The following is a 27,354-nucleotide window of genomic DNA, read 5'->3' as shown; positions in this document are numbered from 1 at the left end:
GTAATACTCCCACCCTCTCACTCTCTCCACCCTCACCCCTTGTAGTCATCTTACCCGCCGCTGGGGATGGTCTGGTCTTAGGGTGGAAAGTCCGTGAGTCTCTGGAAGAGGAGGTCCGGTTCTCAGTAGCCAAGTATCTCTCCACTAGATCCACCAGCTTGTCTGCAGTTTCTGGGTCTCCATGGCTGACCCAATTTTGAATAGTAGTAGGCAGAGACCTTAGGAACCGATCCATGACAACACGTTCCACAATTTTTGGGGCGGTCAAAGTCTCTGGCTGCAGCCACTTCCTGCTCAGGTGAATGAGATCATACATCTGTGACCTGGGAGGTTTCCCAAGCCGAAAAGTCCAATTATGTACCCGCTGAGCACGGACAGCGAGGGTAACACCCAACCGGGCCAAAATTTCCACTTTTAGCACATCATAGTTTTTGGCTTGGTCCGGCTCTAGGTCATAGTAAGCTTTTTGCGACTCTCCAGTTAATAATGGGGCCATCAATCCAGCCCACTGTTCTTTAGGCCACTTTTCCCTTTCAGCAGTCCTTTCAAAGGTGGTTAGAAACACCTCCGGATCATCCTCTCCCGTCATTTTTGGCAATAAACGGCCCACAGAAAATGATGGTGTTTTACCAGAATCAGCCTCAGGCTGCTGCCTCTGCTGGAGCTGCTTCAAAACAGCCTCCATTTGTTGCTGGTGTTTCTGGTCCTGTTGCACCAGCAATTCCCTATGGCGGACCTCTGCTTGTTCCAAGGCCCTCTGCTGGGCTGCAATGCTCTGCTGGAAACTTGCATTTGCCTGTTGTTGATTGGCATTTGCCAGAGCCAACTGTCTGATTATCTCCTCCATGCTGGCCTTTAGTTACCACAACTGCCCGCATCCTCCACCATATGTAACAGGGTTAGCTCGGCAGCGGGTGTGTGTGACCCCCTGGATGGGTGCACAACACAAAAAAAATAGGCACAGCACAACAATAGTGGAGGTGAAACCAAACAGGTGCAATTTATTTACAGTATTTACAGAAAAAAAGGATAAACAAAAAGAAACATCAAAATAAATCCTGGCCAACTTGGCTACTTACTGCAACAACAGCTTCTCCCTAGCTACCCACTAGGTACAGCCTGCTGCTATACCTAGTTGCTAGTACTTGGAGGCTAGCCACACAGGCTTTGGTCTCTCTGCACACAGGTAACAGGTCAGCTCCCCAGACAGTTCAGGCACAGATCTGGTTCCAGGGTGGAGCAACTCCCTAAGCACTCTGGGAGGTTTTATAGAGGTGTTTAATGAGCCCACTACCTTCAGCTGGGCTCATTACCTCAGTGCTGAAGGACTCAGCACTTCCCTCTAGTGGTACAAATCCCCATAAAGCCTGAACCTGGGACAAATATATCGTCCATCCAGGATGCAACCAGGTGATTTCACCTGCCTACTGTCACAGTATGTTGGTCAAGCTCAGTCTCGTTCTGCGTTGCCTGATCTTTTAATACAACCAAATGGAAGCCCTACCTATGACCCCCGGGTCATGGCAACCCTTTTTGGCTCATTTTATGAGAAACTGTATAATTGTCTGTCCCAAGATCTTCATCCACCCCTCACACAGTCATCGTTTGATAATTTTTTTGACCCCTTGTCCCTTCCGAGACTATCACCCTCAGACATTGCTAGCCTTAATGCTGACATTACGCTAGAGGAATTACTGGACGCAATTAAACATCTCCCCTCTCGTAAAGCTCCGGGTCCGGACGGACTGCCTTACTCCTACTATAAATCCTTTATTGGTATCCTGGCCCCTCATCTCCTCTCCTTTTATCGAGATCTTTTTAAGGGGATCACACCTCAGACTGAATTCTCCCGGGCATATATCTAAGTTATCCCTAAACCCTATAAAGATCACTCTATTGTGGACAACTACCGCCCCATTGCCCTACTCAATTCTGATTACAAGATTTTCACAAAAATTTTGGCCAATCGACTGTCCGGAATTATTTCCAAACTCATACATAGGGACCAAGTGGGCTTTGTACCTGCCAGACATGCTGCAGATAACACCAGGAGATCCATTAATCTGATTGACTTGGTTAATCGATCCTCCACCCCTGCTATGTTATTGAGCTTGGATGCTCAAAAAGCTTTCGACCGTTTAAGTTGGCCTTACATGTTCAGGGTCTTGGAGAGATTTGGTTTTAGGGGTCCATTTGTAGCAGCCTTGAAGGCCCTTTATTCGTCCCCCTTTTCGCAGGTCAGATTAGCTTCCTTTCTTTCACTCCCCTTTCGGATGTCAAATGGCACACGTCAGGGTTGCCCACTCTCTCCCTTGCTGTTCATTCTTTGTCTGGAACCACTAGCTATCGCCATCAGGTCGAATCCGGATATTCACGGGATACAATCCCATTCCCATGAGTACAAATTATCGCTGTTTGCAGATGACATCCTCCTCACACTTATGAGTCCCCATACCTCCTTACCGATTTTGCATAAGACTCAATTTGGGGCTATATCAGGCTACAAAGTCAACACGTCCAAAACTGAGGCACTCCCAATACATGTCCCACCTGACGTTTTATCTTCGCTTCAGGAAGCCTTTCCCTACAGGTGGTGCACCCACTCTTTAAAATATTTAGGTACTAATCTTACATCCTCTTACCAATCCATATATGAAGCCAATTTCCGTCCACTATTTATAGTGATTTCTCGCTCTCTGAAACATTGGGATGCCCTGCCCATCTCTTTCCTCGGACGCATTAACGTATTAAAAATGACCGTGTTACCCAAACTTTTATACCTGTTTGCAACCCTCCCCGTCCCTATGTCCAAACTTCACTCCCTTCAAAAATCTTTTCTGCATTTCATTTGGCACAACAAGCGGCACAGGATTGCACGTTCTGTTTTGCTCTCCCCACGCTCTAGGGGGGGACTGGGGATGCCGGATATAATAACATACTATTATGCAACTCACCTTCGTTTTCTCATGTCATGGTCTACCCATCATCCTCCCAACACTTGGACTGAGATCGAATCTTTGCAACTGTCCCCAGCTCATCCATGCTCCCTCCTTTGGTCGACCTCAGCAGTGGATGTTTCATCCTTCCGCCACCTATTCCTTGGTCCCATGCATTTCTCTTTGACTGTGTGGCAGAAATGTAAGGCTAAATTTACACTGGCCTCTGAATGCTCCCCACTGACAAATATCCTCTATAATCCTAATCTTCCAGACAATATGGCCATATCCCGGATGTCCCTCTGGGTAGTAGCTGACCTTTTTCAATTGCGTCACTTGGTACACCCAGTGACTCGTAAGTTACATTCATTCCTGGATCTCCAGAAAAAAGCTCTTTTACCTTCCCAACATTTTTATATTTACCTTCAAATACGCCACTTCTTTTCTACATTATCACCCTCATTGATCCTGGGGAAGCCTACTCCCTTCGAACGTTTATGCATGCAGGGTCCCCACCAAAGGGGTATTATCTCTAATACTCATAAACTTCTTATGGATGCCCCCTCCTTATCCAATGACACTCACCTCTACATGCGTAGGTGGTCTCAATTTGTACAACGTGATACTGATTTATTAACGTGGAAGAAAATTTGGGAAAATGCATCTAGATCTTCTGTCTGTGTGGTTTTTAAGGAAAATATATACAAGATCATGATGTTATGGTACAAAACACCTGAAGTTCTTCATGCTTATAATCCGAGTGCTTCTCCTGTCTGCTGGCTCTGTAGTAGAGACCTGGGTTCTCTCTATCATATCTTTTGGACATGCAGCTCCATTATTCCTTTTTGGGAAGAGGTCCGCTCCTTGTTGCAATCGTTGTTGCATATCTCTCTCCCACTTGACCCACTACATTTTTTGCTGGGTTTACCATTCCCGGGTCTACCTAAACCATCCAGAAAACTTGCTGTACATGTTCTGACCGTGGCCAGGAGAAGCATTCCTATATGTTGGTTATCTTCTACTCCCCCTTCATTGCCGATTTTGTACAAAATTATTGCTGATGTAAGACAGATGGAATATTTGACTGCATTACATAGTTGTTCGTTTGCTGTGTTTGAGATGATTTGGCGCCCGTAGGATACCTTCATTTCCTCTATGCCGACCTAAAATGTAAGGCCCTGATAATTTCCACACTGATTTTATACGATTCAGCTGGTTCTGATCCTATGTAGTTCTGCCATCAATGTATCTTTCTGTTATGCTTATTTTCTTTCCTTATCCTTTTTTAATATTTTGTTTGTACTTGCATGAAAACCAATAAAAATTGTTAATACAAAAAAAGAAAAAAGAAAATGTCCATGCTGCACTGATACATTGACAGCAGTACTTTGTACAGAAGCCTCTGTTTATCTAAACCAATGGGCTGCCTGTGTTCTGGTTACAGAAAGCCAGAAATAGAAGAGAGTAAAGTAGCAAAATCAGAGGTGGGAAGACTAGGATGGGAGAAGGGGTCTGACCAAGGTATTTTCAGTGTTAAGGATGACCCACGTATCCTAAATTTTCCAAAATATATCCATCATACCTTGCAGTTTGACTGTCTGTTGCTCATTCATCAGCATCCATTGAAATCTACAGTTGCAAGAAAAAGTATGTGAACCCCTTGGGATTACGTGGAGTTTTGCATGAATTGGGCATAAAATGTGCTCTGAACGTCATCTAAGTCACAACAATAGAAGAACACAGTCTGCTGAACATAATACTACACAAACATTAGATGTTGCCATGGTTTAATTGCACATAACATGTAAACATTCACAGTGCAGGGAGGAAAAAGTATGTGAGGCCCGAGCTTAATGACTTCTCCCAGAGCTAATTGGAGCCAGGAGTGAGCCATCCTTGACTCCAATCAGTGTGATGATATTGGATGTGTTGCTGACAGCTGTCCTGCCCTTAAATAACACACACCTGTTTTGGGTTTACTGGTTTCAAGAAGCACTGTCTGATGTGAACCATGCCTCGCAGAAAAGAGCTCTCAGAAGACCTACGATCAAGAATTGTTGACTTGCATGAAGCTGGAAAGGGTTACAAAAGTATCTCCAAAAGCCTTGATGTTCATGTGTCCACGGTAAGACAGACTGTCTACAAATGGAGAAAGTTTAGCACTGTTGCTACTCTCCCTAGGCGAGGTTGTCCTGTAAAAATGACTGCAAGAGCACAGCGCAGAATGCTGCATGAGGTAAAGAAGAATCCCAGAGTGTCAGCTAAAGACCTACAGAAATCTCTGGCACATGCTAACATTTTTGTTGACACGTCTATAATAAGGAAAACATTAAACAACAATGGAGTACATGGGAGGACACCAAGGAGGAAGCCATTGCTGTCCAAAAATAATATTGCAGCACGTTTGAAGTTTGCAAAAGAGCACCTGGATGTTCCACAGCACTACTGGCAAAATATACTGTGGACAGATGAAACCAAGATTGAGTTGTTTGGGAAGAACACACAACACTATGTGTGGAGAAAAAAAGGCACAGCACACCAACATCAAAACCTCATCCCCACTGTAAAACATGGCGGAGGGAGCATCATGGTTTGGGGCTGCTTGGCTGCCTCAGGGCTGGACGGATTGTTGTCATTGATGGGAAAATGAATTCCAGAGTTTATCAAGACATTTTGCAGGAAAACGTACGACCATCTGTCCGCCAAATGAAGGTCCGCAGAGGATGGATGATGCAACAGGACAATGACCCAAAGCATACAAGTCATTCAACAAAACAATGGCTGCAACAGCACAGAATACGCCTTCTGGAGTGGCCCAGTCAGAGTCCTGACCTCAACCCGATTGAAATGCTGTGGCATGACCTTAAGAGAGCGATTCACACCAGACATCCCAAGAATATTGCTACACTGAAACAGTTTTGTGAAGAGGAGTGGTCCAAAATGGCTCCAGATTGTTGTGCAGGTCTGATCTGCAACTACAGGAAACGTTTGGTTGAGGTTATTGCTGCCAAAGGAGGGTCAACCAGTTATTAAGTCCAAAGGTTCACATACTTTTTCCTCCCTGCACTGTGAATGTTTACATGGTATGTGCAATTAAACCATGGCAACATCTAATGTTTGTGTAGTATTATGTTCAGCAGACTGTGTTCTTCTATTGTTGTGACTTAGATGACATTCAGAGCACATTTTATGCCCAATTCATGCAAAACTCCACGTAATCCCAAGGGGTTCACATACTTTTTCTTGCAACTGTATATTTAACTGCTTCAATATGAATAGCATCAGTGAGCTATACCTATGCTATCATTTGCTTTGCAGCTGTCAAAACCTGTGTCATAAGTGTAAACTGGTGTTTGGTGAAGGTTGAGAGTTTAAGACTAAGGTGTGTCTCATATAGGTTCAGGGGAATTGTCTGTTGGAAAATAATTCATATGTTTTAATTTACCAGAGATTAAAAGTTATGAACAATGGGGCAGGTCCACCCTATGTACAAGAATAAGCCCATTTCAGAGCAGCCTCGGAAACATGTGTAGGGGGTATCAGAATATATATTTTCACTAAATAACTGAGGACCATGTACCATTTCAGCAGAACTTTGTAATTTGCTTCCACTGCAGTTGTGTTGCATGTGCATGAATTTATGGTACCCCAGATTTGGGCCCACTCCTCAAATGTCTTCACATTTGAACACATTTGTGGTTAAATGTCTTGCGCAGGTTTACTTCCCACTTTTGCAAGTAGCAGCTGACAATAGAGCAAATACTTGGCAGGAAGTGGCTGAAGGGCCAGGGGAAATCAGCAGCAGTTGAGAAAAAGTAAGAAAAAGGGTAAAAACAGTATTTTTTTAATAATACACAGTGCATTGATATTGCTTACCGTCATCTAGGTAGGGCTTAAATCTACCTTAATGTAGCACATATAAACTAACATACATGATTAACAAGAAATATACTTTGATCAGTATTTGGTTCAGAAAGATCAAAAGTGAACTTTTACAAAACAAGGTTAGGCATTTAGGACACAGGGATCCATATCAGAACATCAGATACATAAAGGAGCAGATAGAACCAAAATATAGGATATATTTGGGTACACTACCTATGCACTATTATAAATCAATATATAAATAATACAGCTCCTGAGACTACATGAGATATCAAGTAAAAGCATCATAAGAATAACAGTACATTGATGAGAAATGGGAAAGAATCCCACTAACAGTATAGGAATGATTTTCAATTGTGTTTTCTATATGAAATAAGAGTGAGCAAACTGTTAAAGTGGACTGTATTTTTGGTGAGGATAAAACCTATATTAGTTTATTTCCTACAGCTCCATGTAGCCAGATGGTAGCTGTGGGCAATGAACAGGATCAGATATGTCCAGCGCTCATCCAGCATGCCCTCTAATTGCCTGGAGTTTCTAAGGTGCTCTGCAGTTTCAGGAAGATTTTAAAAGCAAACCTGCTACATTTCCAACTTGCATCACTTGACTTGCTTGTCATTCTTCATCTCAGGGGTCCTTTCTGTAGCTGACTAGACAACCTCCAAGTGCATTTGCTCAGTTTAATAAGTATTCTGAGCAGTGTCTTTCTGCACCCTTTGACATACATTCAGAGCTTTCAACTTACAACAGCTCATGTAACAATGGATCACATTGATCACAGGAGCATTTTCTTCATGTGGTAACACAGTATGGTCACACATTGTAATTTCACTGTGTAATCTCATATCATTACTTTCTATATCATAAAGAAGCTGTAAGCCTGTTTGGAAGAGCTCCACAATGAGATATATGGCTACTGTCTCTAGGTGATCATTTCTCCAGCTAATACCATACATAAAATTCCTGTTTTTTGGCTAATAAGAGCTACATTACCAGAACACACTATGGACTTGAACTTCAATGTTGCACCATGGCAAATATAGTGGCTAAAGTGTGTGCTGATTAAGAGTACCTAGATAAAAAGTAAAAAACAGGTGGATAGGTAGACAAAGTATGTACAACACTTTGAAATTGCAAACCAGCATTTTATTTAAAAAAAAAAAGTAATTTAAGCAAAAGAGGGAGATATATGCTAATAACACAAGTATTCACCCCCTGATTTGATATTTGGTAGAACTATCTGTGGCTGCAAATACAGCTTATAGTCTTGGGTAAACATCTACCAGCTTTGCATAGCTGGATCTTGCATGTTTTGCCCAATCTCTGTCTTGTAACAGTTTCTCATTTATTGAGGCCCAGGTTAATATTGGCTATGTACTGCAACCACAGTCTAACATCTTTTACCTACTGAAACTGGTTTTTCTCTACAGTTGACCTGTATTTGTCTCTTTTGATCTCATCTCCTTTCCTTTTTTTTTTTTATAGAAAACACAGTTTGATTTTTGTTGTATCTAAAGCCTAATTTAGTTCAAAATGTTTTTAAGAAATCAGCAGAAGTAACATTACTTATATTTAATCTAAAGAGTCCCCCTTGTTCTGGTGCCCACTGTAATGGTGGAAATCTGACATTCTCTAAACCCCTCCCATACCCCACAGCCATGTGCTGCGAGGGTTAATACCAGTGCAGGATTAATGACAGGCTCTCATCAAGAGTGCCATCTATGCCTGCACTTTCCGCCCACCACCTCCATTCATAGAAGCTGTACTGAATGAATGCTGTATGAATGAAAAACGCTGTATAAATGTGAGACAAATGGATGAACGAAAGGTCTGCCTCCTCCATTCATAAATCAAGGTAGGGCAGGCGCAGTCAGTACTCTTGATGAGTGCCTGTCACAGGCTGAGCACTGGTAATAACCCCTGCAGCATTGGAAAAAAAGCTGTAGAGTATGGGCAGGGAGCAGAGGACTTTGGATTTCCACTATTACAGCCAGCACCAACACAATGGACAAGCGCCTTACCTGTGCTGCTATTCGTGGCCTTGGCTGTCAATCACCGGGTCCTGGCTGGTGATTACTTGTCAACACCCGGTGATCGAGAAGCATTACCGATAGAGAAAGAGAACTGTCATGCATGGCTTTGCATAGCAGAGCCATGCAAAGCAGTGTACTTACAGTGAAGCACACACACACACAGCACACAGAAAAACAGCACACAGTTAACCCTTTGATTGCCCCACATGTTAACCCCTTCCTTCCCAGTGCCATTAGTACAGTGTCAGTGCTTTTTATTAGCACTGATCACTGTATTGGTGTCACTGGGGATGTCAGTGACACCAAGTCAGAATGCCCACCGTAGTCCTGCTGTCCCGCTATAAGTCGCTGGTCGCCGCCATTACTAGTAAAAATAAAACATAAAAAAAAATCCCAGTATATATACCGTCATTTGTAAACGCTATAACTTTCCCGTAAACCAATTAATTTACATGTATTGGGATTTGTTTTTAGCAAAGACATGTAGTAGAATACATGTTGGCCTAAATTCATGACGTAAAGTCAAAAATATTGTGTTTTTTCTTCAAAATTGTAGGTATTTTTCTGTTTATAGCGCAAAAAAAAAAACCGCACAGGTGATCAAATATCACCAAAAGAAAGTGCTATTCGTGGGAAAAAAAGGACCTACATTTAATTTAAGAGCAGCGTTGCATGACCGTGCAATTGTCAGTTAAAGTAACACAGCACCATAAAACAAAACATGGCCTGGTGAGGAAGGGGGGTACATTCTCTGGAGGGCAAGTGGTCAATTTGCATTGTTTACAGTAGATGAATTAGTCTTGTATACAGTGATGTTTTTAGTCACTTTGTATGCTTGTTAACCATTTGCCACTCGCCCTATGGCCGAATGGTGGGCGGCAAATGTTATCAGCGTTCCGGGTGGACGCCATATGGCGTCCTCCCGCACATGCACAGATTGCGCTCCTGCAGAGCGGCACGATCTGTCACCGGCCGTGTACCTCGGACACGGCCGATGACAGATCTGAGTATCGGCCCCGTTGCCAGTACCATGTGACCTGCTGTGTCACATGACAGTTGTATACAATGGATGGCTTCATTCATGCCATCCATTGTATACTACTGCCTAGCTGTGAATGGTCACAGCTAATCACATGCACATGTCATGTGATTAGCTTTGGCCAAATCACAGCTAAGCACAAAAAAAAAACCCCTGAATGAATCGATGTCATTCAGGTAAATGCTTTGTGTAAAAAAAAAAAAAACACTGATCACTTCCCCAAAGTAGTACAATGTTACTTGGTAACATTGTATTACTTTGGTCATAGTGAAATATAAAAAAAAAATCTTAAAAAAAATAAATAAATAAATAAATAAAAAATAATAAAAAAAATTAAAAAAAATATACATTTTTTTTTCATTCTGTCACCAGTCAGTGTCCCTGATCACCGCCATGCCAGTTATATGATGATGCTGTACTGCACTGGTGACGGTATGTAAAAAATAAATTGTGAAACTAATTTTTTTAATTTTTAAATTTTCCAAAAAATTATGACAAAAAAAAATACAACTTCCAAAAACTCGCCATGTTTCTTATAAAGTACGTCGGACTGTCTACTTTGCAAAAAGGGGTCATTTGGGGGATATCTGTACTATTCTGACATTCTTGGACCTCAAGAAATTAGATTGGCTGTCAGTACTTCAGGATTGATTAATATTCAGATCTATACCATAGTTTGTGAACTCTAAACCTTTCCTACAAACTAAAAAATAGATCCTAGTTTGGGTTATTTTCACCAAAGACATGTAACAAAATACATCTCGGCCTAAATTTATGAAGAACAATTATTTATTTGCAAACTTTTCAAACAGAAACAAAGAAAAACTTTTTTTTTTCAAAATTTTTGGTCTTTTTTTGTTAATTTAGCAAAAAATAAAAACCCAAGCGGTGATTAAATACCACCAAAAGAAAGCTCTAGTTGTGTGAAGAAAATGATAAAATTTTAGTTAGGGTACAATGTTGTATGACCGCGCAATTGTCATTCCAAGTGTGAGAGCGCTGAAACCTGAAAACTGGCCTGGGCAGGAAGGTGTAAAATTGACCGGTATTGAATTGGTTAAGGACACTTTCTATATGTGAGTTGAAAATGTGTCTGTTTTTAAACAAATAAATTATTTTAATCTAACTTAGCTCCCACAAAAGATATACAGTATCTAATATATATATATATATATATATATATATATATATATATATATTGTGGGAACTCGCTTCAAAGTGGTAGAGCTTTTAAACGCACACAGCTACTCGCTTTCTTTTCAGGGCCTTTTTAGCCCACTTTTATTTAAACGAAAGTTCAAAACAGAAGTTTCCCACACAGGGGTATCGATCATCCACAAAACAACGGTTCAGCCTCCTGGCTTATACTCAGCTTGCTGTCTGTCTCCTGCAGACTTCTTCCCAAAAATATGGCACTTGCACACTGCTGGCCTCTAGCACACAGCTAGTCTCTAGCAGCCCCTTGCTGCTTTTGGCTTCCACCTCTCCTAGGTGAAGCCCACCTGACTTCCAGGCAGTGACCTCCCGTCTTCCAAGTGGAGCCCTCCTGACTCCTATCTGCCGGGGTGGAGCCCTGCTGACTCCTAGCTGCTGGGGTGGAGCCCTGAACCCTGGTCCTGACCCTACAAAAGAGCTGTGCACACCTGTGCAATCAGTGTAATGGCCATTCCCAAAACCTGGTCCCAGGATTGGAGATTTCATCCCTCCCAGATCTCTTTGAAATCTCCCGGCTCCAGATCCCAAAACAGACCTTACAAACAAAGGAGGAAAGTGAAAAGCCACTTTCCTCCGTATCAAACACTTACCCTGGAGCCCCTCAACCTGCCTTGTTGAGAATCCTGGGTGACAGATCGCCACACTGTCACATATATACAGTTGCAAGAAAAAGTATGTGAACCCCTTGGGATTACGTGGAGTTTTGCATGAATTGGGCATAAAATGTGCTCTGAACGTCATCTAAGTCACAACAATAGAAGAACACAGTCTGCTGAACATAATACTACACAAACATTAGATGTTGCCATGGTTTAATTGCACATAACATGTAAACTTTCACAGTGCAGGGAGGAAAAAGTATGTGAACCTTTGGACTTAATAACTGGTTGACCCTCCTTTGGCAGCAATAACCTCAACCAAATGTTTCCTGTAGTTGCAGATCAGACCTGCACAATGATCTGGAGTCATTTTGGACCACTCCTCTTCACAAAACTGTTTCAGTGTAGCAATATTCTTGGGATGTCTGGTGTAAATCGCTCTCTTAAGGTCATGCCACAGCATTTCAATCGGGTTGAGGTCAGGACTCTGACTGGGCCACTCCAGAAGGCGTATTCTGTGCTGTTTCAGCCATTGTTCTGTTGAATTACCTGTATGCTTTGGGTCATTGTCCTGTTGCATCACCCATCCTCTGCGAAGCTTCAGTTGGCGGACAGATGGTCGTACGTTTTCCTGCAAAATGTCTTGATAAACTCTGGAATTCATTTTCCCATCAATGACAACAATCCGTCCAGGCCCTGAGGCAGCAAAGCAGCCCCAAACCATGATGCTCCCTCTGCCATGTTTTACAGTGGGGATGAGGTTTTGATGTTGGTGTGCTGTGCCTTTTTTTCTCCACACATAGTGTTGTGTGTTCTTCCCAAACAACTCAATCTTGGTGTCATCTGTCCACAGTATATTTTGCCAGTAGTGCTGTGGAACATCCAGGTGCTCTTTTGCAAACTTCAAATGTGCTGCAATATTCTTTTTGGACAGCAATGGCTTCCTCCGTGGTGTCCTCCCATGTACTCCATTCTTGTTTATTGTTTTCCTTATTGTAGATGTGTCAACAAAAATGTTAGCATGTGCCAGAGATTTCTGTAGGTCTTTAGCTGACACTCTGGGATTCTTCTTTACCTCATGCAGCATTCTGTGCTGTGCTCTTGCAGTCATTTTTACAGGACGACCACGCCTAGGGAGAGTAGCAACAGTGCTAAACTTTCTCCATTTGTAGACAGTCTGTCTTACCGTGGACACATGATCATCAAGGCTTTTGGAGATACTTTTGTAACCCTTTCCAGCTTCATGCAAGTCAACAATTCTTGATCGTAGGTCTTCTGAGAGCTCTTTTCTGCGAGGCATGGTTCACATCAGACAGTGCTTCTGGAAACCAGTAAACCCAAAACAGGTGTGTGTTTTTTAAGGGCAGGACAGCTGTCAGCAACACATCCAATATCATCACACTGATTGGAGTCAAGGTTGGCTCACTCCTGGCTCCAATTAGCTCTGGGAGAAGTCATTAAGCTAGGGCCTCACATACTTTTTCCTCCCTGCACTGTGAATGTTTACATGTTATGTGCAATTAAACCATGGCAACATCTAATGTTTGTGTAGTATTATGTTCAGCAGACTGTGTTCTTCTATTGTTGTGACTTAGATGACGTTCAGAGCACATTTTATGCCCAATTCATGCAAAACTCCACGTAATCCCAAGGGGTTCACATACTTTTTCTTGCAACTGTATATATGCACACAATGCTCAGCATAACGAGTACACCCCTTCTGAAAAGTAAGATTTAATCAATATGAACACAAGAACAATTTCCAAAATTTTGACAAAACTGAGTTTTATAGAACATTTGTTTAGCTCATTACATGAAAGTAAGGGTAATAATATAACTTACATTATAAAATCTTGAGTTTTACTCAAATTAGTTGATGCAAAAAATGAATTCACCCCACAATAAAAACTACTACATCTAGTATGGCCTCCATGATTTGTAAGGACAGCAACAAGTCTTCTAAACATGGAATGAACAAGTTGGTGACACATTGCAACATCTATTTCCATTCTTCAAGAATGACCCCTTTTAGAGCCTGGATGCTGGATGGAGAGTGATACTCAACTTGTCTCTTCAGAATTCCCCATAGATGTTTGATTAGGTTCAAATCAGGAGACATACTTGGCCACTGAATCACTTTCACCCTGCTCTTCTTCAGAAATGCAACAGTGGCCTTAGATGTGTTTTTTGGATCATTGTCATGTTGGAAAAGTGCACAACAACCAAGGGCCTGGCGTGATGGTAGCATCTTCTTTTTCAATATAGAGCAGTACATCTGTGAATTCATGATACCGTCAATGAAAGGCCGCTCCCCGACACCAGCAGCACTCATGCAGCACCACAGAAGGACACCATTTTTCACTGTAGGCACCATGCATTTTTCTTTGCTCTCCTCACCTTTGTGACACCACACAGTTTTGAAGCCATCAATTCTAAAAACATTTATCTTGGTCTTATCATTCCAGAGTACAGAGTCCTAGTAGTAGTCTTCTTTTTCATCATAGGCCTTGGAAAATTGTTTGTGCATGAGCTTTAGGAGAGGCTTCCTTCGTAGACGACACACATGAATGCCATTCCACTGCAGTGTACCCTGTATTTTGTCACGGGAAACAATCACCCCAGTTTGGTGTTCTACTTCTGTAGCTAACTGCAGTGAACCTGCACGGCGATTTTCTCATCAGAAGACGCTCCTGTCAAGGTGTTAACGTCCATGGATAGCCTGGACATCTCTGTGAGATAGTTGCAGTTTCAACTTTGTTAAATGTTTGTATTACCTTTGCTACAGTATTCTGGCTGATAAGTAAAGGTTTGATGATCTTCTTGTAGCCTCCACTTTTCTTGTGTAAAGAAATTATTTTCTTTCTCAAGCCTAGTGACACTTTTCTTCCATGTGGTGCCATTGTTGACAGCATGAAATGGGAAGGGGTTTTCTTTGTTAACCACTTCCTGTCCGGACACTTTTACCCCCTTCCTGTCCAGGGCAATTTTCAGCTTTCAGCGCTATCACACTTTGAATGACAATTGCGCGGTCATGCAACATTGTACCCATATGAATTTTTTACCATTTTATTGAGACAGATAAAGCTTTATTTTGGTGGTATTTATTCACCACTGGGATTTTTATTTTTTTTGCTATGTAAAGGAAATGTCCAAAAATTTTGAAAAAAAGTGTTTTTCTTATAAAATTTTGCAAATAAATAATCTTTCATCATAAATCTGCCCTGCCATTGTAGCCATTTTAGGAATGTAACAGGCAGAAAGTAAAAACTGCATAAATTCCAATATATTGTATGTAGCATAGTTTGTAGATCCTATAACTTGCACACAAACCAATATACACGTATTGGGATTTTTTTAGCGGAAAGTACAAAATGTCTTTTTTTCAAAATTTTCGGTCTTTTTTCATTCATATCACATAAAATAAAAACCCAGTGGAGGTCATATACCACCAAAAGAAAGCTCTATTTGTGTGAAAAAAGGGACATAAATTTCATTACCAGTTGAAATAGAGTTGTGCTGAATAGCAAAAAATGGCCTGGTTAGGGTAAATCTTTCGGGGGGCAAGTGGTTAATATTACTTTAATACTTATGTGATTAAGATTTGTAAAACATTTTGGAAATACAGTATGTAGATTCTTTTCACCTTGATACTATGGACAGTTTTGTGTATACCAGTGACACAAAACCCCATTTAAATCTAGTTTAATTAAGGTTTGTATCAAAACAAAACATAGGAAGTATGTGGAGAGGGAATACTCATGCAAATCTTTTAGTAACAGTGATGGAAACCTGAGCAGCCATTCCAAACAACAGCACTGTCATGTATAAGGGAGGGAAATAAACCACATATTTAGTATTTTCATTTCCTCCTTGTGACCAAAAGGAACTTAACATATTTTAGCTTTAGCAAGTAGAGGTACCTAATAACATTGTCACTAAGTGTATCAGAGATCCATTCCAATCAGCACATTCACAAACATCTAACTACTAAATACACAAACATACTTGAAGGATGCCCTAAAGCTGCAAGTGAATTTACAGGACAATATGAATTAACCTTAAAGTGAGATTAAAAAAGCACTAGCTTTTTACCATATTTGCTAACAATTGACCATATTTAGTCAATGACATCACCCAGGATCCCTGGCCAGTTTATTTACAAACACCAGCCAGCTGGGAATCTGTCATTTTGAGGCAATAATGGGCAACATCGTCGGGTGGCAAGTTGTCATGGTGGAGGTAATTGTGATTGATGCTGGATCTGCATTGGAGGACATGGTTTACATTTTTTATAGAAATCTTTCTGATAGAACTTTTATGGTGTGCGTATTCACATTTCTATTATTGGGGGGGGGGCATGTATAATAAGTGGTATGAGTGCACTCAGTATTAATTCCTCAATGAGGGAGGATATCTGGGAGCTTCCAGATTACAATAGGCCCCCCTAACAAACCTCTACCTTCTTTATGGCAGACAGGATGTAGGGATGAGCCCTTGCTTTCTCAACATTAGGAAAAGATGCCTTGCCAGGAGGGAGGCTTGGCCACCGCCTTGCAAAATACCATGGTAATATTGAAAGACATGTGGCCTGATTTGATTCAGGAGAGGGGGGCATGCTCACTGCCCTACCTTTCTTGGCCACCCAGGCTTCATGCCTCAAAAAGGGAGTAGTGTGATTTTTCAGTGGAGCCCTACACCATTTTTCCTTGTGTTTTTTATGTTTACTGTGATAAAAGGAGCCTGGATTGCCTTCTCTGGTCTGTATGCCTAGCTTAACATACATTTTAAGGAAGGGTCTCATGATTTTTTAAGGAAACATACACAAAACCAGGAACAAAATGGTGTGGGGGGTAGTTTAGAAGCCCCCTTTTGTTCAGCCACCTCTGACGGGGGAATGTACACATGAGTGCCCCTTTTTATTCATTCCTCAAAAAAAAAAAAGTAAGAAAGACATATGTTTTGCCGAGGATAACATGTTGTTTTTTATAGGTGTAAAAGCTGTAGCTTCCACTGATGTCATACAGACCTATAGACAGAATTATTTTCTGCATATAAAACATGACTTACTTCAAACAATGAAATTTAAATAAAGTCATTTTTAGTAAGCAAAATAAAGTAGGTCAGCATGCAAAAAACCATCGATAAGTCAAAATTATACATGACAAATTTCTGCTAATGGAAAGCCTACCTTTGCCATCATTGCTGCATATGCTGTATACAGTGGGTCATCCTCCAACTTACTGTGAAGAAAGTGATCTTGGTCAGTGATAAATATACATCACAATGGGAATACTTTCATGATCTGTAGGGAGGTCATATACGTAATATTTGCATAACAGCTGTCTGATGCAGACTGAACTGGACCCAGTAGTATATTATCAGTAATTCCTAAGGTGTCATATTTTTCTGAAGTCAGCTTGGACACCATGTTTTTGTCTTTGGAACATATTACTAGATCAGATGGAACAAATTAGCATTCATATTTTGAAGAACAGCACAACCCACAATAAAGGATAAATTCGCCTTCGGAACATGATACATGTTACTCCTGTATTTAGGGTGGAACATGTAACATGTTCCAGTGCCTGCCTCCTCTGCCCACTATCCGCCCTCCCTGTGACAGCAGGCGGGTGTACTCTTCCCCACACCTGCTGTCACATTTTGAAAATAGTGTGGCTGTGTGGGGCTCACCCATGCAGCTGGGTCATTACACATCTACCATCGGCCTTCGCATCTGACAGCTTGTGGCTCCTAAATAACTGTGAGCACTCTCTTAGTTCATTGATTCTTCCTGCCATTCAGTAATTGTCTGCTCATAATACAAGGTACAGGCAGACAGCTGTACTGAGTGTCTACAAGCACCTGGCATTGCATCCATGATCTGTTGATCATAGGTGCAATGCCTTACAGACTACAGAGTTTAAAAAAAAATAAGGTACATTTTTACCTGCAAAAAAAAATGTGCATTTATTTATGTATTTATTTTTTAAAAGGTGAACTTTACAGACCCACATTTTTAGATTCAACCTATTGTTATGTGATTTTGGCCAAATAGTCCTTATCACTATCAAATTTGGAAAACAACAACAGACACCCCAGGTTGATTTATTTATTAGTTTCTTGTCAGAGATCTAAATATCAGCTGTTTAGTTTTGATGTGATGACATTGGGATATTGATTAGGGAGCAGAAATCAGAGTATTTTCATAACTAGCTCTACTAAAGATAAAAATTGTTGAAATTTTTTTTAACAGAGTTGTACTTTTAAAGTAAATATATTTCAAAACAGATTTATTCCGTTTACACCTTTAATCTTTTGCATATAATGTCTTTGAAAGACTTGCGTACTGGAAATTTTAGCAATATATACAAACAACTGTTTCCAATAGACTGGGTTAGTCCTACAACTCAACTTTAACCAACTCAAAATGAAAAAAAAGTACTAGACATTCTGTGACTTTTGGAACACACAAAGAGACAATCTAATCGAATATAGTGTAATACATGTTAACTGATCCTGCGTCTTTGGTGATCTTTAACAACTTTGTCTGTAAATAAAAGTTGGCAACTATTAAAGATTTAACTGTTGTGAGTTCAAATATAACAAAACTATTCCTACACTAGTTTAACCAGTGTTGATATCTAGCTCAGATTAATTGTATCTTTGAAAAGAGCTGCTTATACACTACAAATTTCACCTGACTCCTAAGGAACTGACCAAAATTCACTCAGTGGGTGACCCTGTTGGCCACCTTCTGACCAATGTCCCTTCACTGAAAAAATTGAAGGCGCTAGGCAGTAAATTATCAGTCAAATAGAAGCTGCATCCAATCAGATGCAGAGTGGGAGATTTGTCTATATGTGGTTCAAGCTGAATGAAAAAAACTATGTATGTATGTATGTATGTATGGCTAGCTTAAGTATGTTAAAAACTATGTATGTATGTATGTATGGCTAGCTTAAGTATGTTAAAAACTATGTATGTATGTATGTATGGCTAGCTTAAGTATGTCTAAAATGGTCTAAATACTAATTTAAATGATCAAATAGTTTATGTGTACCAACACGCTGCTAACAACACTTTAAAAGTTAAATAATATTCAGTTTCAAGTAATAATAAAAATATACAGATTTCGGAAATTAACCAAAATATACAGATTTTGGAAATTAACCATAACATACCAGCTGTCACAATCATGCAATATGCCATTTGTTTAATGAAATGATAATCTAGTCCTCTGGTCTCAAATACGTCATCGGTCATTCTACACAGAATAAACCGTATGAAATTGAATTTAAATGAATCACCTGTGACTAACACAAGAACCCCCCTCCCCATTGGTCCACTGTGAATTACCTCCTCTCAGTAAGGGCATTGCGACTGAAGTGTAAAATAATCTGGTGAAGAGGATCTGGCTTTTTCTCTGTCTCTTCCTCTTCTTCTTCATCTTTCTTCTTGGGTTTCTGGAAGTCGGTAACAATAACAAATGATCAAAGTTGATGAATAGGTCACTGACAGAAATGACATAATTACCGGCAGACTTATAAAGTGTTTTGTAGTAAGTTTAAATTCTGTTTTGGTATCTTTTCCACAGACTTCAGTTTATTATTGAGCACTGGCTTGTAGCGAACACAGGATCAATATATACAAATAATTCAGTTTAAAAGGCAGTGCTCTAAATAATTCCATATGCAAAACGTTATGGCATAGCAATGTATATATGAAAGACAGTTAAAGACTGTCAGTATTTCATAATTTTGTGAAGAATGCGGACTCTGCCAAGCTGAATTATAGAAATTAAGTGACATTACACAACCAACCAACAATGCAATGTAAAATAGAACAGTTTTCTACTTTAAAAGTGCTTTCCTTATAGGTATGTGTACTCCGCAGACAAGGCAGTTAACTAAGTGTACAGCTTGAAAATTAAGGTGACTAAGTTAATTCGAGAGCGCTACTTATGAAAATCAGTGTATAGATAAAAGATCTAGCCGCAACCAGCTGAGAACGTACTTACATTTTGGAAACTGCCCTGAAAAGTAGATGGAATCTGACTTTAGATATTATAACACTTGCTTTTATATTTGCGCACACGTTTTTATAAATGTCCCATTAAATATTTTCTTCTACCTGCTTAAAAAGATGGTACATGCACCCAACGGTGGTAGTAGCAGTTTCCAGGCCATCAGACATCTTTCTTTAGGCTGTTATTGTGTAATATAAAATATTATTTGAAATCCTAATATGCTGGTTATTTGCAGTCTGGCCAATATGATCACTACAAGCAGATTATCCAAATCATCAAAATATATAAACATCCATTTTTGTAGTTGTAGTGATTCCAAACAAAGATTAAGAGACCCAGGAATACCAAAAATGAAAATGTTTTACTAGGATTATTAAGCATTACTAATTAGTAGTAGTACGGTCATTTGTTGAATAAAATAATTATAAAAAACACTTATTGTTTATAAACCCATTTTGTTGTTTTATTATTATGTCATGAAGACTTTTTTTAAATACAATGTTTTAGCTACAGGACACAAGAGTCTAAACCTGTATGGTAGGAGGTCAGGTGATGCTGCATACTGTTACATTCCCATGGGAATAGCCTGAGAGAGTTGCACGATGGGATGGAAAAATGGGGGTACTGCTGCTTTGGTGACTACTGCAATGCCATTTTGAGTTGAGCTCTTTGTGTACTGAAGCTTGCAGTATGTGGCTATCCTCCTGTGTACTGAAGCTTGCAGTATGTAGCTAACCTGCTGAAAACAAAACCCTAAATACAAACATAAAATCATTTTAGGGAGGAATTAAAACCAACTTGAATGTTTTCATTTTGTTCTAACACCATAAAGGACTGGTATTTTTGTGAGCATGCAGGGCATGCAGGGGAGTGCACTGGGAAATTTATGTAGGGAGCAAAAGGGGATGGACAATGATCAGGGCAACCACGTGTTATGAGGAGGTGAAAGGTAAAGGATTGAATTCTGTATTAAACTGTGAGTTGACTTCAGCTCTGGGTGTCCTATGATATTTTTCAGGAGAAGACAAATCAGGGATAAAGCCAACTGCTTAAAATACATACACAAAACTAGCAGAGCTGAAAACAGAAATATGAAAACAGAAAGGAAAACAATTTCAGGTCAGAAAAAGTACTAAAGAAATGAAATAAAAATAGAAATGGCAGCAGTTATATTAAGTCTGTACACACAATTTGAATTCTACAGAAGTTGCATCTTACACAGCTTTTAAACGCTAGTGTTTGTGAAGAATAAACTGGTGACTGCGGCTCCCTGACAAGCAGTCTCTGACAGTGAAGATTCACAGCACTCATATTCTATGACACAAGATTTAGGATGGACTTTGGACAAATGTATTTAATTTTGCGATACACTTGAGCACTTTGTGGATTGGTTATATATGCACATTTGCACTTTGTTAAAGTTGATGTATACGAATATACAGATGCTCATGAGCACTTTGCACTAAGAAATATTTGTTTATTTCTAATTTATATATTTTTTTGCATTAAGGCAGTTTATGGTATGATTTTAGGGACAGCGCTCCCTTTTTTGCACATTTTCTATTTGATATCTCTTATTTAGATATTTGGGGCAGCAGCAGTCTGCTGAAGTAGTGTTTACTGCAGGACAACAAGCACAGGTCTGTTATCCATATCACTTTCATACTTAAGGTCCAACGAGGTTAAAATATATAGGGGTAGATTTACTAAAGGCCAATAGCCTGTGCACTTTGCAAGTGCAGTCGCTCCAGAATGAGAGGTAGCTCTGCTGACTTCCATCATCCAATCATATGCAAGCAAAAATGCTGCTTTTTAAAATGCCAGCCAGCCAGTGAAAGTCCCACAATGTACATCCATGGTAAAACATATCGTCCAGCATGTGATGCATGTCAACCATGATGAGAAATGTCCGTCAAAAGAAAAAAATCCTGACTACCAATGGTCACATGCAATCCCATTGCTGAGTGACACCAAATCACATCAATGGGCCACATTCGGTCAGTGATGTCATCATGCTAACCCCACCCCGGTGTTTACATGGCCAAAGATTCTCACCCAGTAAATGAGTGGGGCCAGGTGACCTTACTGGTTGCTTAGGGTGCCTGTTGCTTCCTTAGCAACCATTGACAACAAGTAAGCTGTCATATATAGTAGCAGTATATCTACTTTTGTTATATACTATACATGATGTTCAGCTTCCACCAAATAAATCAATAGACAAAATTTGGCCAAATGTGTGTTTTGACCTAACCTTGAGCTCCCCCTAATTCTTGAGATGCTGGATTCAACTGCTTTGCTAGCAAAATGCACATTGTTTGTACAGCCTCAATGTTTTTGACCCCAAAGGCAACCATATCCTTATAAATATACTGTAAGTCCTGAAGTCTGTGATCTCAGCATTTTTCATAGGCTGTATGCCCCAGCATAAAATAACTGAGTTTCCTGTAATTGTGCACATACCGGTAGTGAAAATAATTAATTCTGATGATGGCACACTTGCTTCATTACCTAGTCAACAAACATTCCTGCCCCAAACAGGATAATATTTGTGAAAATAATCCAAAAGCTATGGGGGGGGGGTGTGCTTTCTACACAAGCACAGGAAGAAACAGATAACGTTATATTATGGTTAAAGAATGTGTGGATTTTGTGCCCTTCATTTCACCCACTGGTTCTCTCATTACTGTTTAAATTATTTTTCATAATCTACTTTAACTAAAAAAATAAAAAAAAAGAAGCAGGTAAGTGTAGTTAAAGCTTTGAGTGAGATTGGCAGTACATGTATATTACATTCCAGAGAAGTTCCAATACTTCTGTTACCATGGCAGTGATCATGAGGGAGTGATGCAGGGCTAACTTTGAGAGTGTGCAAATGCAAAAAAAGCCTTTTTCAATGAGATTTTTAAACAATACAACACACAGTTTATCAGCCTGGCACATACAGCTATAGCATACAAAGCTTCAATTTACACTGACTAGCTGTCAAATTTATTAATAAATATACACTAAACCAAGGGAGTTTGGTAACAGTCACAAAGCTTGATATTCCTAAATGAATGTCCAGCAGTGACAAGGACATGCAATTTCATAGCTTTATCAATATGTTTATATATGGAGCAGGATACCTTTAAATATACTAACAAATTAAAGCCAAACTCCAGCTCACACTGCAGTTATAGCAACAGTTTTTGTTTCTGGAATAAAGGTTTTACATAAATAAATAAAAGCGGATCATTGTAAGCACCCCTAGTGGCTGCAAATTGTTTGTCTCAACATTCTAATTGACACATTTTCAGGAGAGTTTGTTTTGTTGAAAAAATGTAAGGCATAAGGCCAATGTGGTGCCAATATTTAAAAAGGGGTCACAATATTTACCAAGTAACTATAGACCTGTTAGTTTAACTTCTATAGTTGGGAAGATAGTGGAGAAATTAATAAAAGACCACATAGATGAGTTCTTGCTGGAAAAAAATGTTTTAAGCAACAGACAGCATGGATTCATGAAAGACAGAAGTTGTTAAACAAATCTGATTTCTTTTTATGAGGTGAGCAAAACCTTGGACATAGGGATGGCGGTGGGCGTGGTATACTCGGATTTTGTAAAAGTGTTTGACACAGTTCCCCACACACGGCAAATGTGTAAGGTAAAGTCTATAGGCTTGGAAAAATCTGTATGTAAATGGGTATAAAACTGGCTAAAAGATCGTATTCAGAGAGTAGTGGGTAATGATTCATACTCTGAATGGTCTAGGGTTGTCAGTTCAGTGTTGGAACCCTTACTTTTTAATATATTTATAAACAATATAGGGTCTGGGATTAAAAATACTATCTCAGTCTTTGCAGATGACACCAAGCTGTGCAGTGGAATAAAGTCCTTACAAGATGTCTCCAACTTACAAGCCAACCTCAATGCACTGTTTAATTGGGCAACTACAGTGGGGATCGAAAGTTTGGGCACCCCAGCTAAAAATTTGTATTAATGTGCATAAAGAAGCCAAGGAAAGAATGAAAAATCTCCAAAAGGCATCAAATTACAGATTAGACATTCTTATAATATGTCAACAAAAGTTAGATTTTATTTCCATCATTTACACTTTCAAAATAACAGAAAACAAAAAAATGGCGTCTGCAAAAGTTTGGGCACCCTGCAGAGTTAATATCTTGTACTGCCCCCTTTGGCAAGTATCACAGCTTGTAAACGCTTTTTGTAGCCAGTCAAGAGTCTTTCAATTCTTGTTTGAGGTATCTTTGCCCATTCTTCCTTACAAAAGTCTTCCAGTTCTTTGAGATTTCTGGGCTGTCTGTCACGCACTGCTCTTTTAAGGTCTATCCATAGATTTTCAATTATGTTGAGGTCAGGAGATTGTGAAGGCCATGGCAAAACCTTCAGTTTACGCCTCTTGATGTAATCCCCCGTGGATTTCGAGGTGTGTTTAGGATCATTATCCATTTGTAGATGCCATCCTCTCTTTAACTTCAGCTTTTTCACAGATGGCATCAAGTTACCATCCAAAATTTGCTGAAATTTTATTGAATCCATTTTTCCTTCTACTCGTGAGATGTTCCCTGTGCCACTGGCTGCAACACAACCCCAAAGCATGATTGATCCAACCCCATGCTTAACAGTTGGACAGAGGTTGTAGTGCAGTTGTAGTGGATGTGAGTTTTCTTTCTTTGAGGTTTTTGGTCTCAGAAGTCACTTTGGAAGCTGTTTTCAACATAGAGGTTTTTTTCTTTGAACTTTATGAATGACTTTGATTTTTGAGTGACTATATTTATTTTGGAGGACATTTTTTGTATTAGAGTCTCGGGACACGACACAGTACTCTGAAGGAATGGCTGTTACTTCAGAGCTCATGCACCAGCTGACAAAAAGAGCAAATATCTCTTAAACGATGCATGTTTAGGAGATATTCATTTTACCTACAGGTGAGCTTTATTGTAGGCTGTTTACTATTACTTTACCATAATATAGCAAGTGAGAGCTAGGTAGGATTTTGAAACCCCTGCCCACTGCCTTCACTAAATGCTGGGAGGGGGAGGTGGGTATTTTGATCATGTGACTGTAGTGATTGGCATTCACAGTGGTCACATGATCGGAAAGTGCCTGATTGCAAGCATGCATCGGGAGCTTTCCGGTACCCAGCACACTCTCAGCACAGTAATGTGTTTCCATAGGGATGCATATATGTGGCTGCTCCGCGTAAAAGCCCACCCACTGAGAGGCCACATATATGCATACTTCTGGTGAGAAGTGGTTAAGCAAGTAAAAACAACTAAAAAGGTTAGCAGCAATTTTCTATTTTTATTTTGTGTTAAGTTAGGCCATGTTATTCAGAACAAGTAACAAATATGAACTAGGCAATATCATAATCTTGCTGAAAAAGTGGAGATTCATTTTAAGTTACGTAAAGTACACCTGTAGAGAAAAATGATAGGTTTCCTTTAGTGCCTCCACTTCCCAGCAGAGAATTCCTGTCTTTCAGTCCCCCACTGTTCTGCTGAGGGCAAGGAAACTCACTCCTCTTTCTATCATGTGTCAGCACTGGAAGTTGTTGATTAGCCCAAACTTGTCACAAGGGGGTTGGGGGGGGCAGTGGGTTCTGGCCCCCCACAACTAGAACAGCATAAATCTTATACAAGACTGCCTTTTCTCACTGCTGACAACTAAACAGAGTGCGATCAATGAAAATGCAGTTGTGTGCTGCTGGGAAAACAAGAGTTAAAAAGAAACATGTTGCTTGCCGCAGATTTGCTTTAAGCTTGGCATAATCTGAGTATCACAACAAAGTTATCCATAGTTTAGTTATTACTCATTTCATTGTCAATTGCAGGGATAATTATTATTTTATTTTATACATTGAAATCTGAAATACATTAAGGCTTGGGTCACATACCCAGGTCTGCAATTTTTTGCATGTGATTTTTTCAAACAACAGGATCTTCTCTCAATAAAACTTAATAGGATCTCGCAGGACTAGGTTCTTTCCTATTGATTTTTACATGTGCTATGTTTTTCAGTTAAAAAGCTCACAGCAGCAAGCTTTTATGGCCCTAGCCTTAATGTAAGAGATATCGTAAAGAAAACCTGTGTCCAGACTATGCACATTAAAGTATTTACAACAAGAAGTAACATCACCTTAAAGGATAAGTTCACCTTTCGTAACATGTTACACTCACATTCAGGGTGTAACATGTAACATGTTACAATCTGAGCGGCCCCCACTCCCCCCAATCCCTGCTTTGATCATATTTTTAAAAAACCCTTGCCATGTGGGGCTCTGCTTGCCCGGCTGCATCACTCATTCACAGTATTCTGTGAATGAGAGACTACAAGTCCTGGCAGCTTTAGCGACTGTCAGCTTGTAGTCCTCAATTAACTACCATGGCGCTGTGGAGTGCCGTGCTAGTTCATTGATTCTTCCTGTCAGCATATCTGCTTGTTCCTACATCCCGTACATGCAAGCAGATATTCTGATAGATCATGGCACCAGAGATCTGCTGATTGCTGGTGCAAAGGTTTACAGGCTCCTGCAGGCAAAAATAATAAATGCATATTTTTTTTTACCTGCAAAAAAATGTGCATTCATTATTTTTTACTAAAAAGGTGAAATTTAACTGCAGTCTACAGTCTGTAGTCATCACCACAGCTGTTGGGATTTTGGAGAAATTAATCATGGTTCACAACAGAGGCACTGAAATCAAAACTTCTTTTACAGGATCCCATAGGCAGCCTATGAGAAAATAGAGGCAGGTTCCTTAAGTGGTACACATTGAGGCTCAGTTGGGGAAAGGGGAGTGGCACAGAGGCAGGAATGTCCATAGCAGACATACTGGGATTGATTTACTAAAACTGGAGAGTACAAAATCTGGTGCAGATGTGCATGGTAACCAATCAGCTTCTAAATTCAGCTTGTTCAATTAAGCTTTGCCAAAAACTGGAAGCTGACTCCAGTTTTAGCAAATCAACCATATTGTGTTACTGTGCTGCCTGCCTGGCCATTGCAGTTGTCATCACTCTTCGTTGATGCAGCACCACTGAGTGACTGGGCAGGAAACTGCTCAATGAAATGTTGTTGGACTGCTCATACATACTGAGCTTGTGTGTGTGTGTACTGACTGACTAAAATCTTACTACGGAATCTCTGATGTAATTTGTTGTACATATTACAAACAGCTAGAGAGGTCAGGGAAGGCTAGATTTAAAGCTATGTTAATTTTGTCATTTTTTGTTTTACGTAGCTTACTAGTGTAGACTGGGCTGAAGATATGCCACATAACGTCCAATAACCGGCATGCACATTTTTCTTGAGGCAGTGTGCTGCTCAATACAAATGGCACTGCACCACACCCCAAGATGGCCTACATCTTATTGCTGCTAGAAGGATTAACTGTTTGTTGACAGTTATCTTCTTGTTATCTGTAATTAAATCACTCAGTAGTAAAGAAATGTCATAGCCGGTGTAACCTAAGCATTACACATGCCGCCCTGCAACCTTTTTTACATTACTTTATTTTAATTTAATTTTCCATCATGTCTGAGGTAATTTTATAACGTATTAGTTGAATTAGAACAATTGAGTACTGTCAGTGCTACTTTTTTATTTCCACTTACATCCAA

At 39.9% G+C, this 27,354-nt stretch overlaps 1 protein-coding gene across 8 annotated transcripts in view; it reads right to left on the bottom strand.

The window, feature by feature from the left end:
• The window catches only part of RYR3 (ryanodine receptor 3), a 954,561-nt gene that overhangs the window by 214,104 nt on the left and 713,103 nt on the right, over window positions 1-27,354 (bottom strand). For all 8 annotated transcript variants that reach the window (XM_089671311.1, XM_089671312.1, XM_089671314.1 and 5 more), the window contains 2 exons: window positions 19,064-19,170; window positions 16,896-16,947 (listed from right to left, as the gene is read on the bottom strand). In XM_089671311.1, coding sequence (XP_089527437.1) covers window positions 16,896-16,947; window positions 19,064-19,170 — 159 coding nt within the window. The remainder of the gene's footprint in view (window positions 1-16,895; window positions 16,948-19,063; window positions 19,171-27,354) is intronic.

The sequence above is a fragment of the Staurois parvus genome, unplaced genomic scaffold (assembly GCF_062004578.1).
Source record: "Staurois parvus isolate SC_StPar_1 unplaced genomic scaffold, SC_StPar_1.0 ptg000104l, whole genome shotgun sequence".
Classification (NCBI taxonomy): Eukaryota; Metazoa; Chordata; class Amphibia; order Anura; family Ranidae; genus Staurois; species Staurois parvus.
The sequence above is the reverse complement of the archived record's forward strand: the minus strand, read 5'-3'. Positions and strand labels throughout refer to the sequence as shown.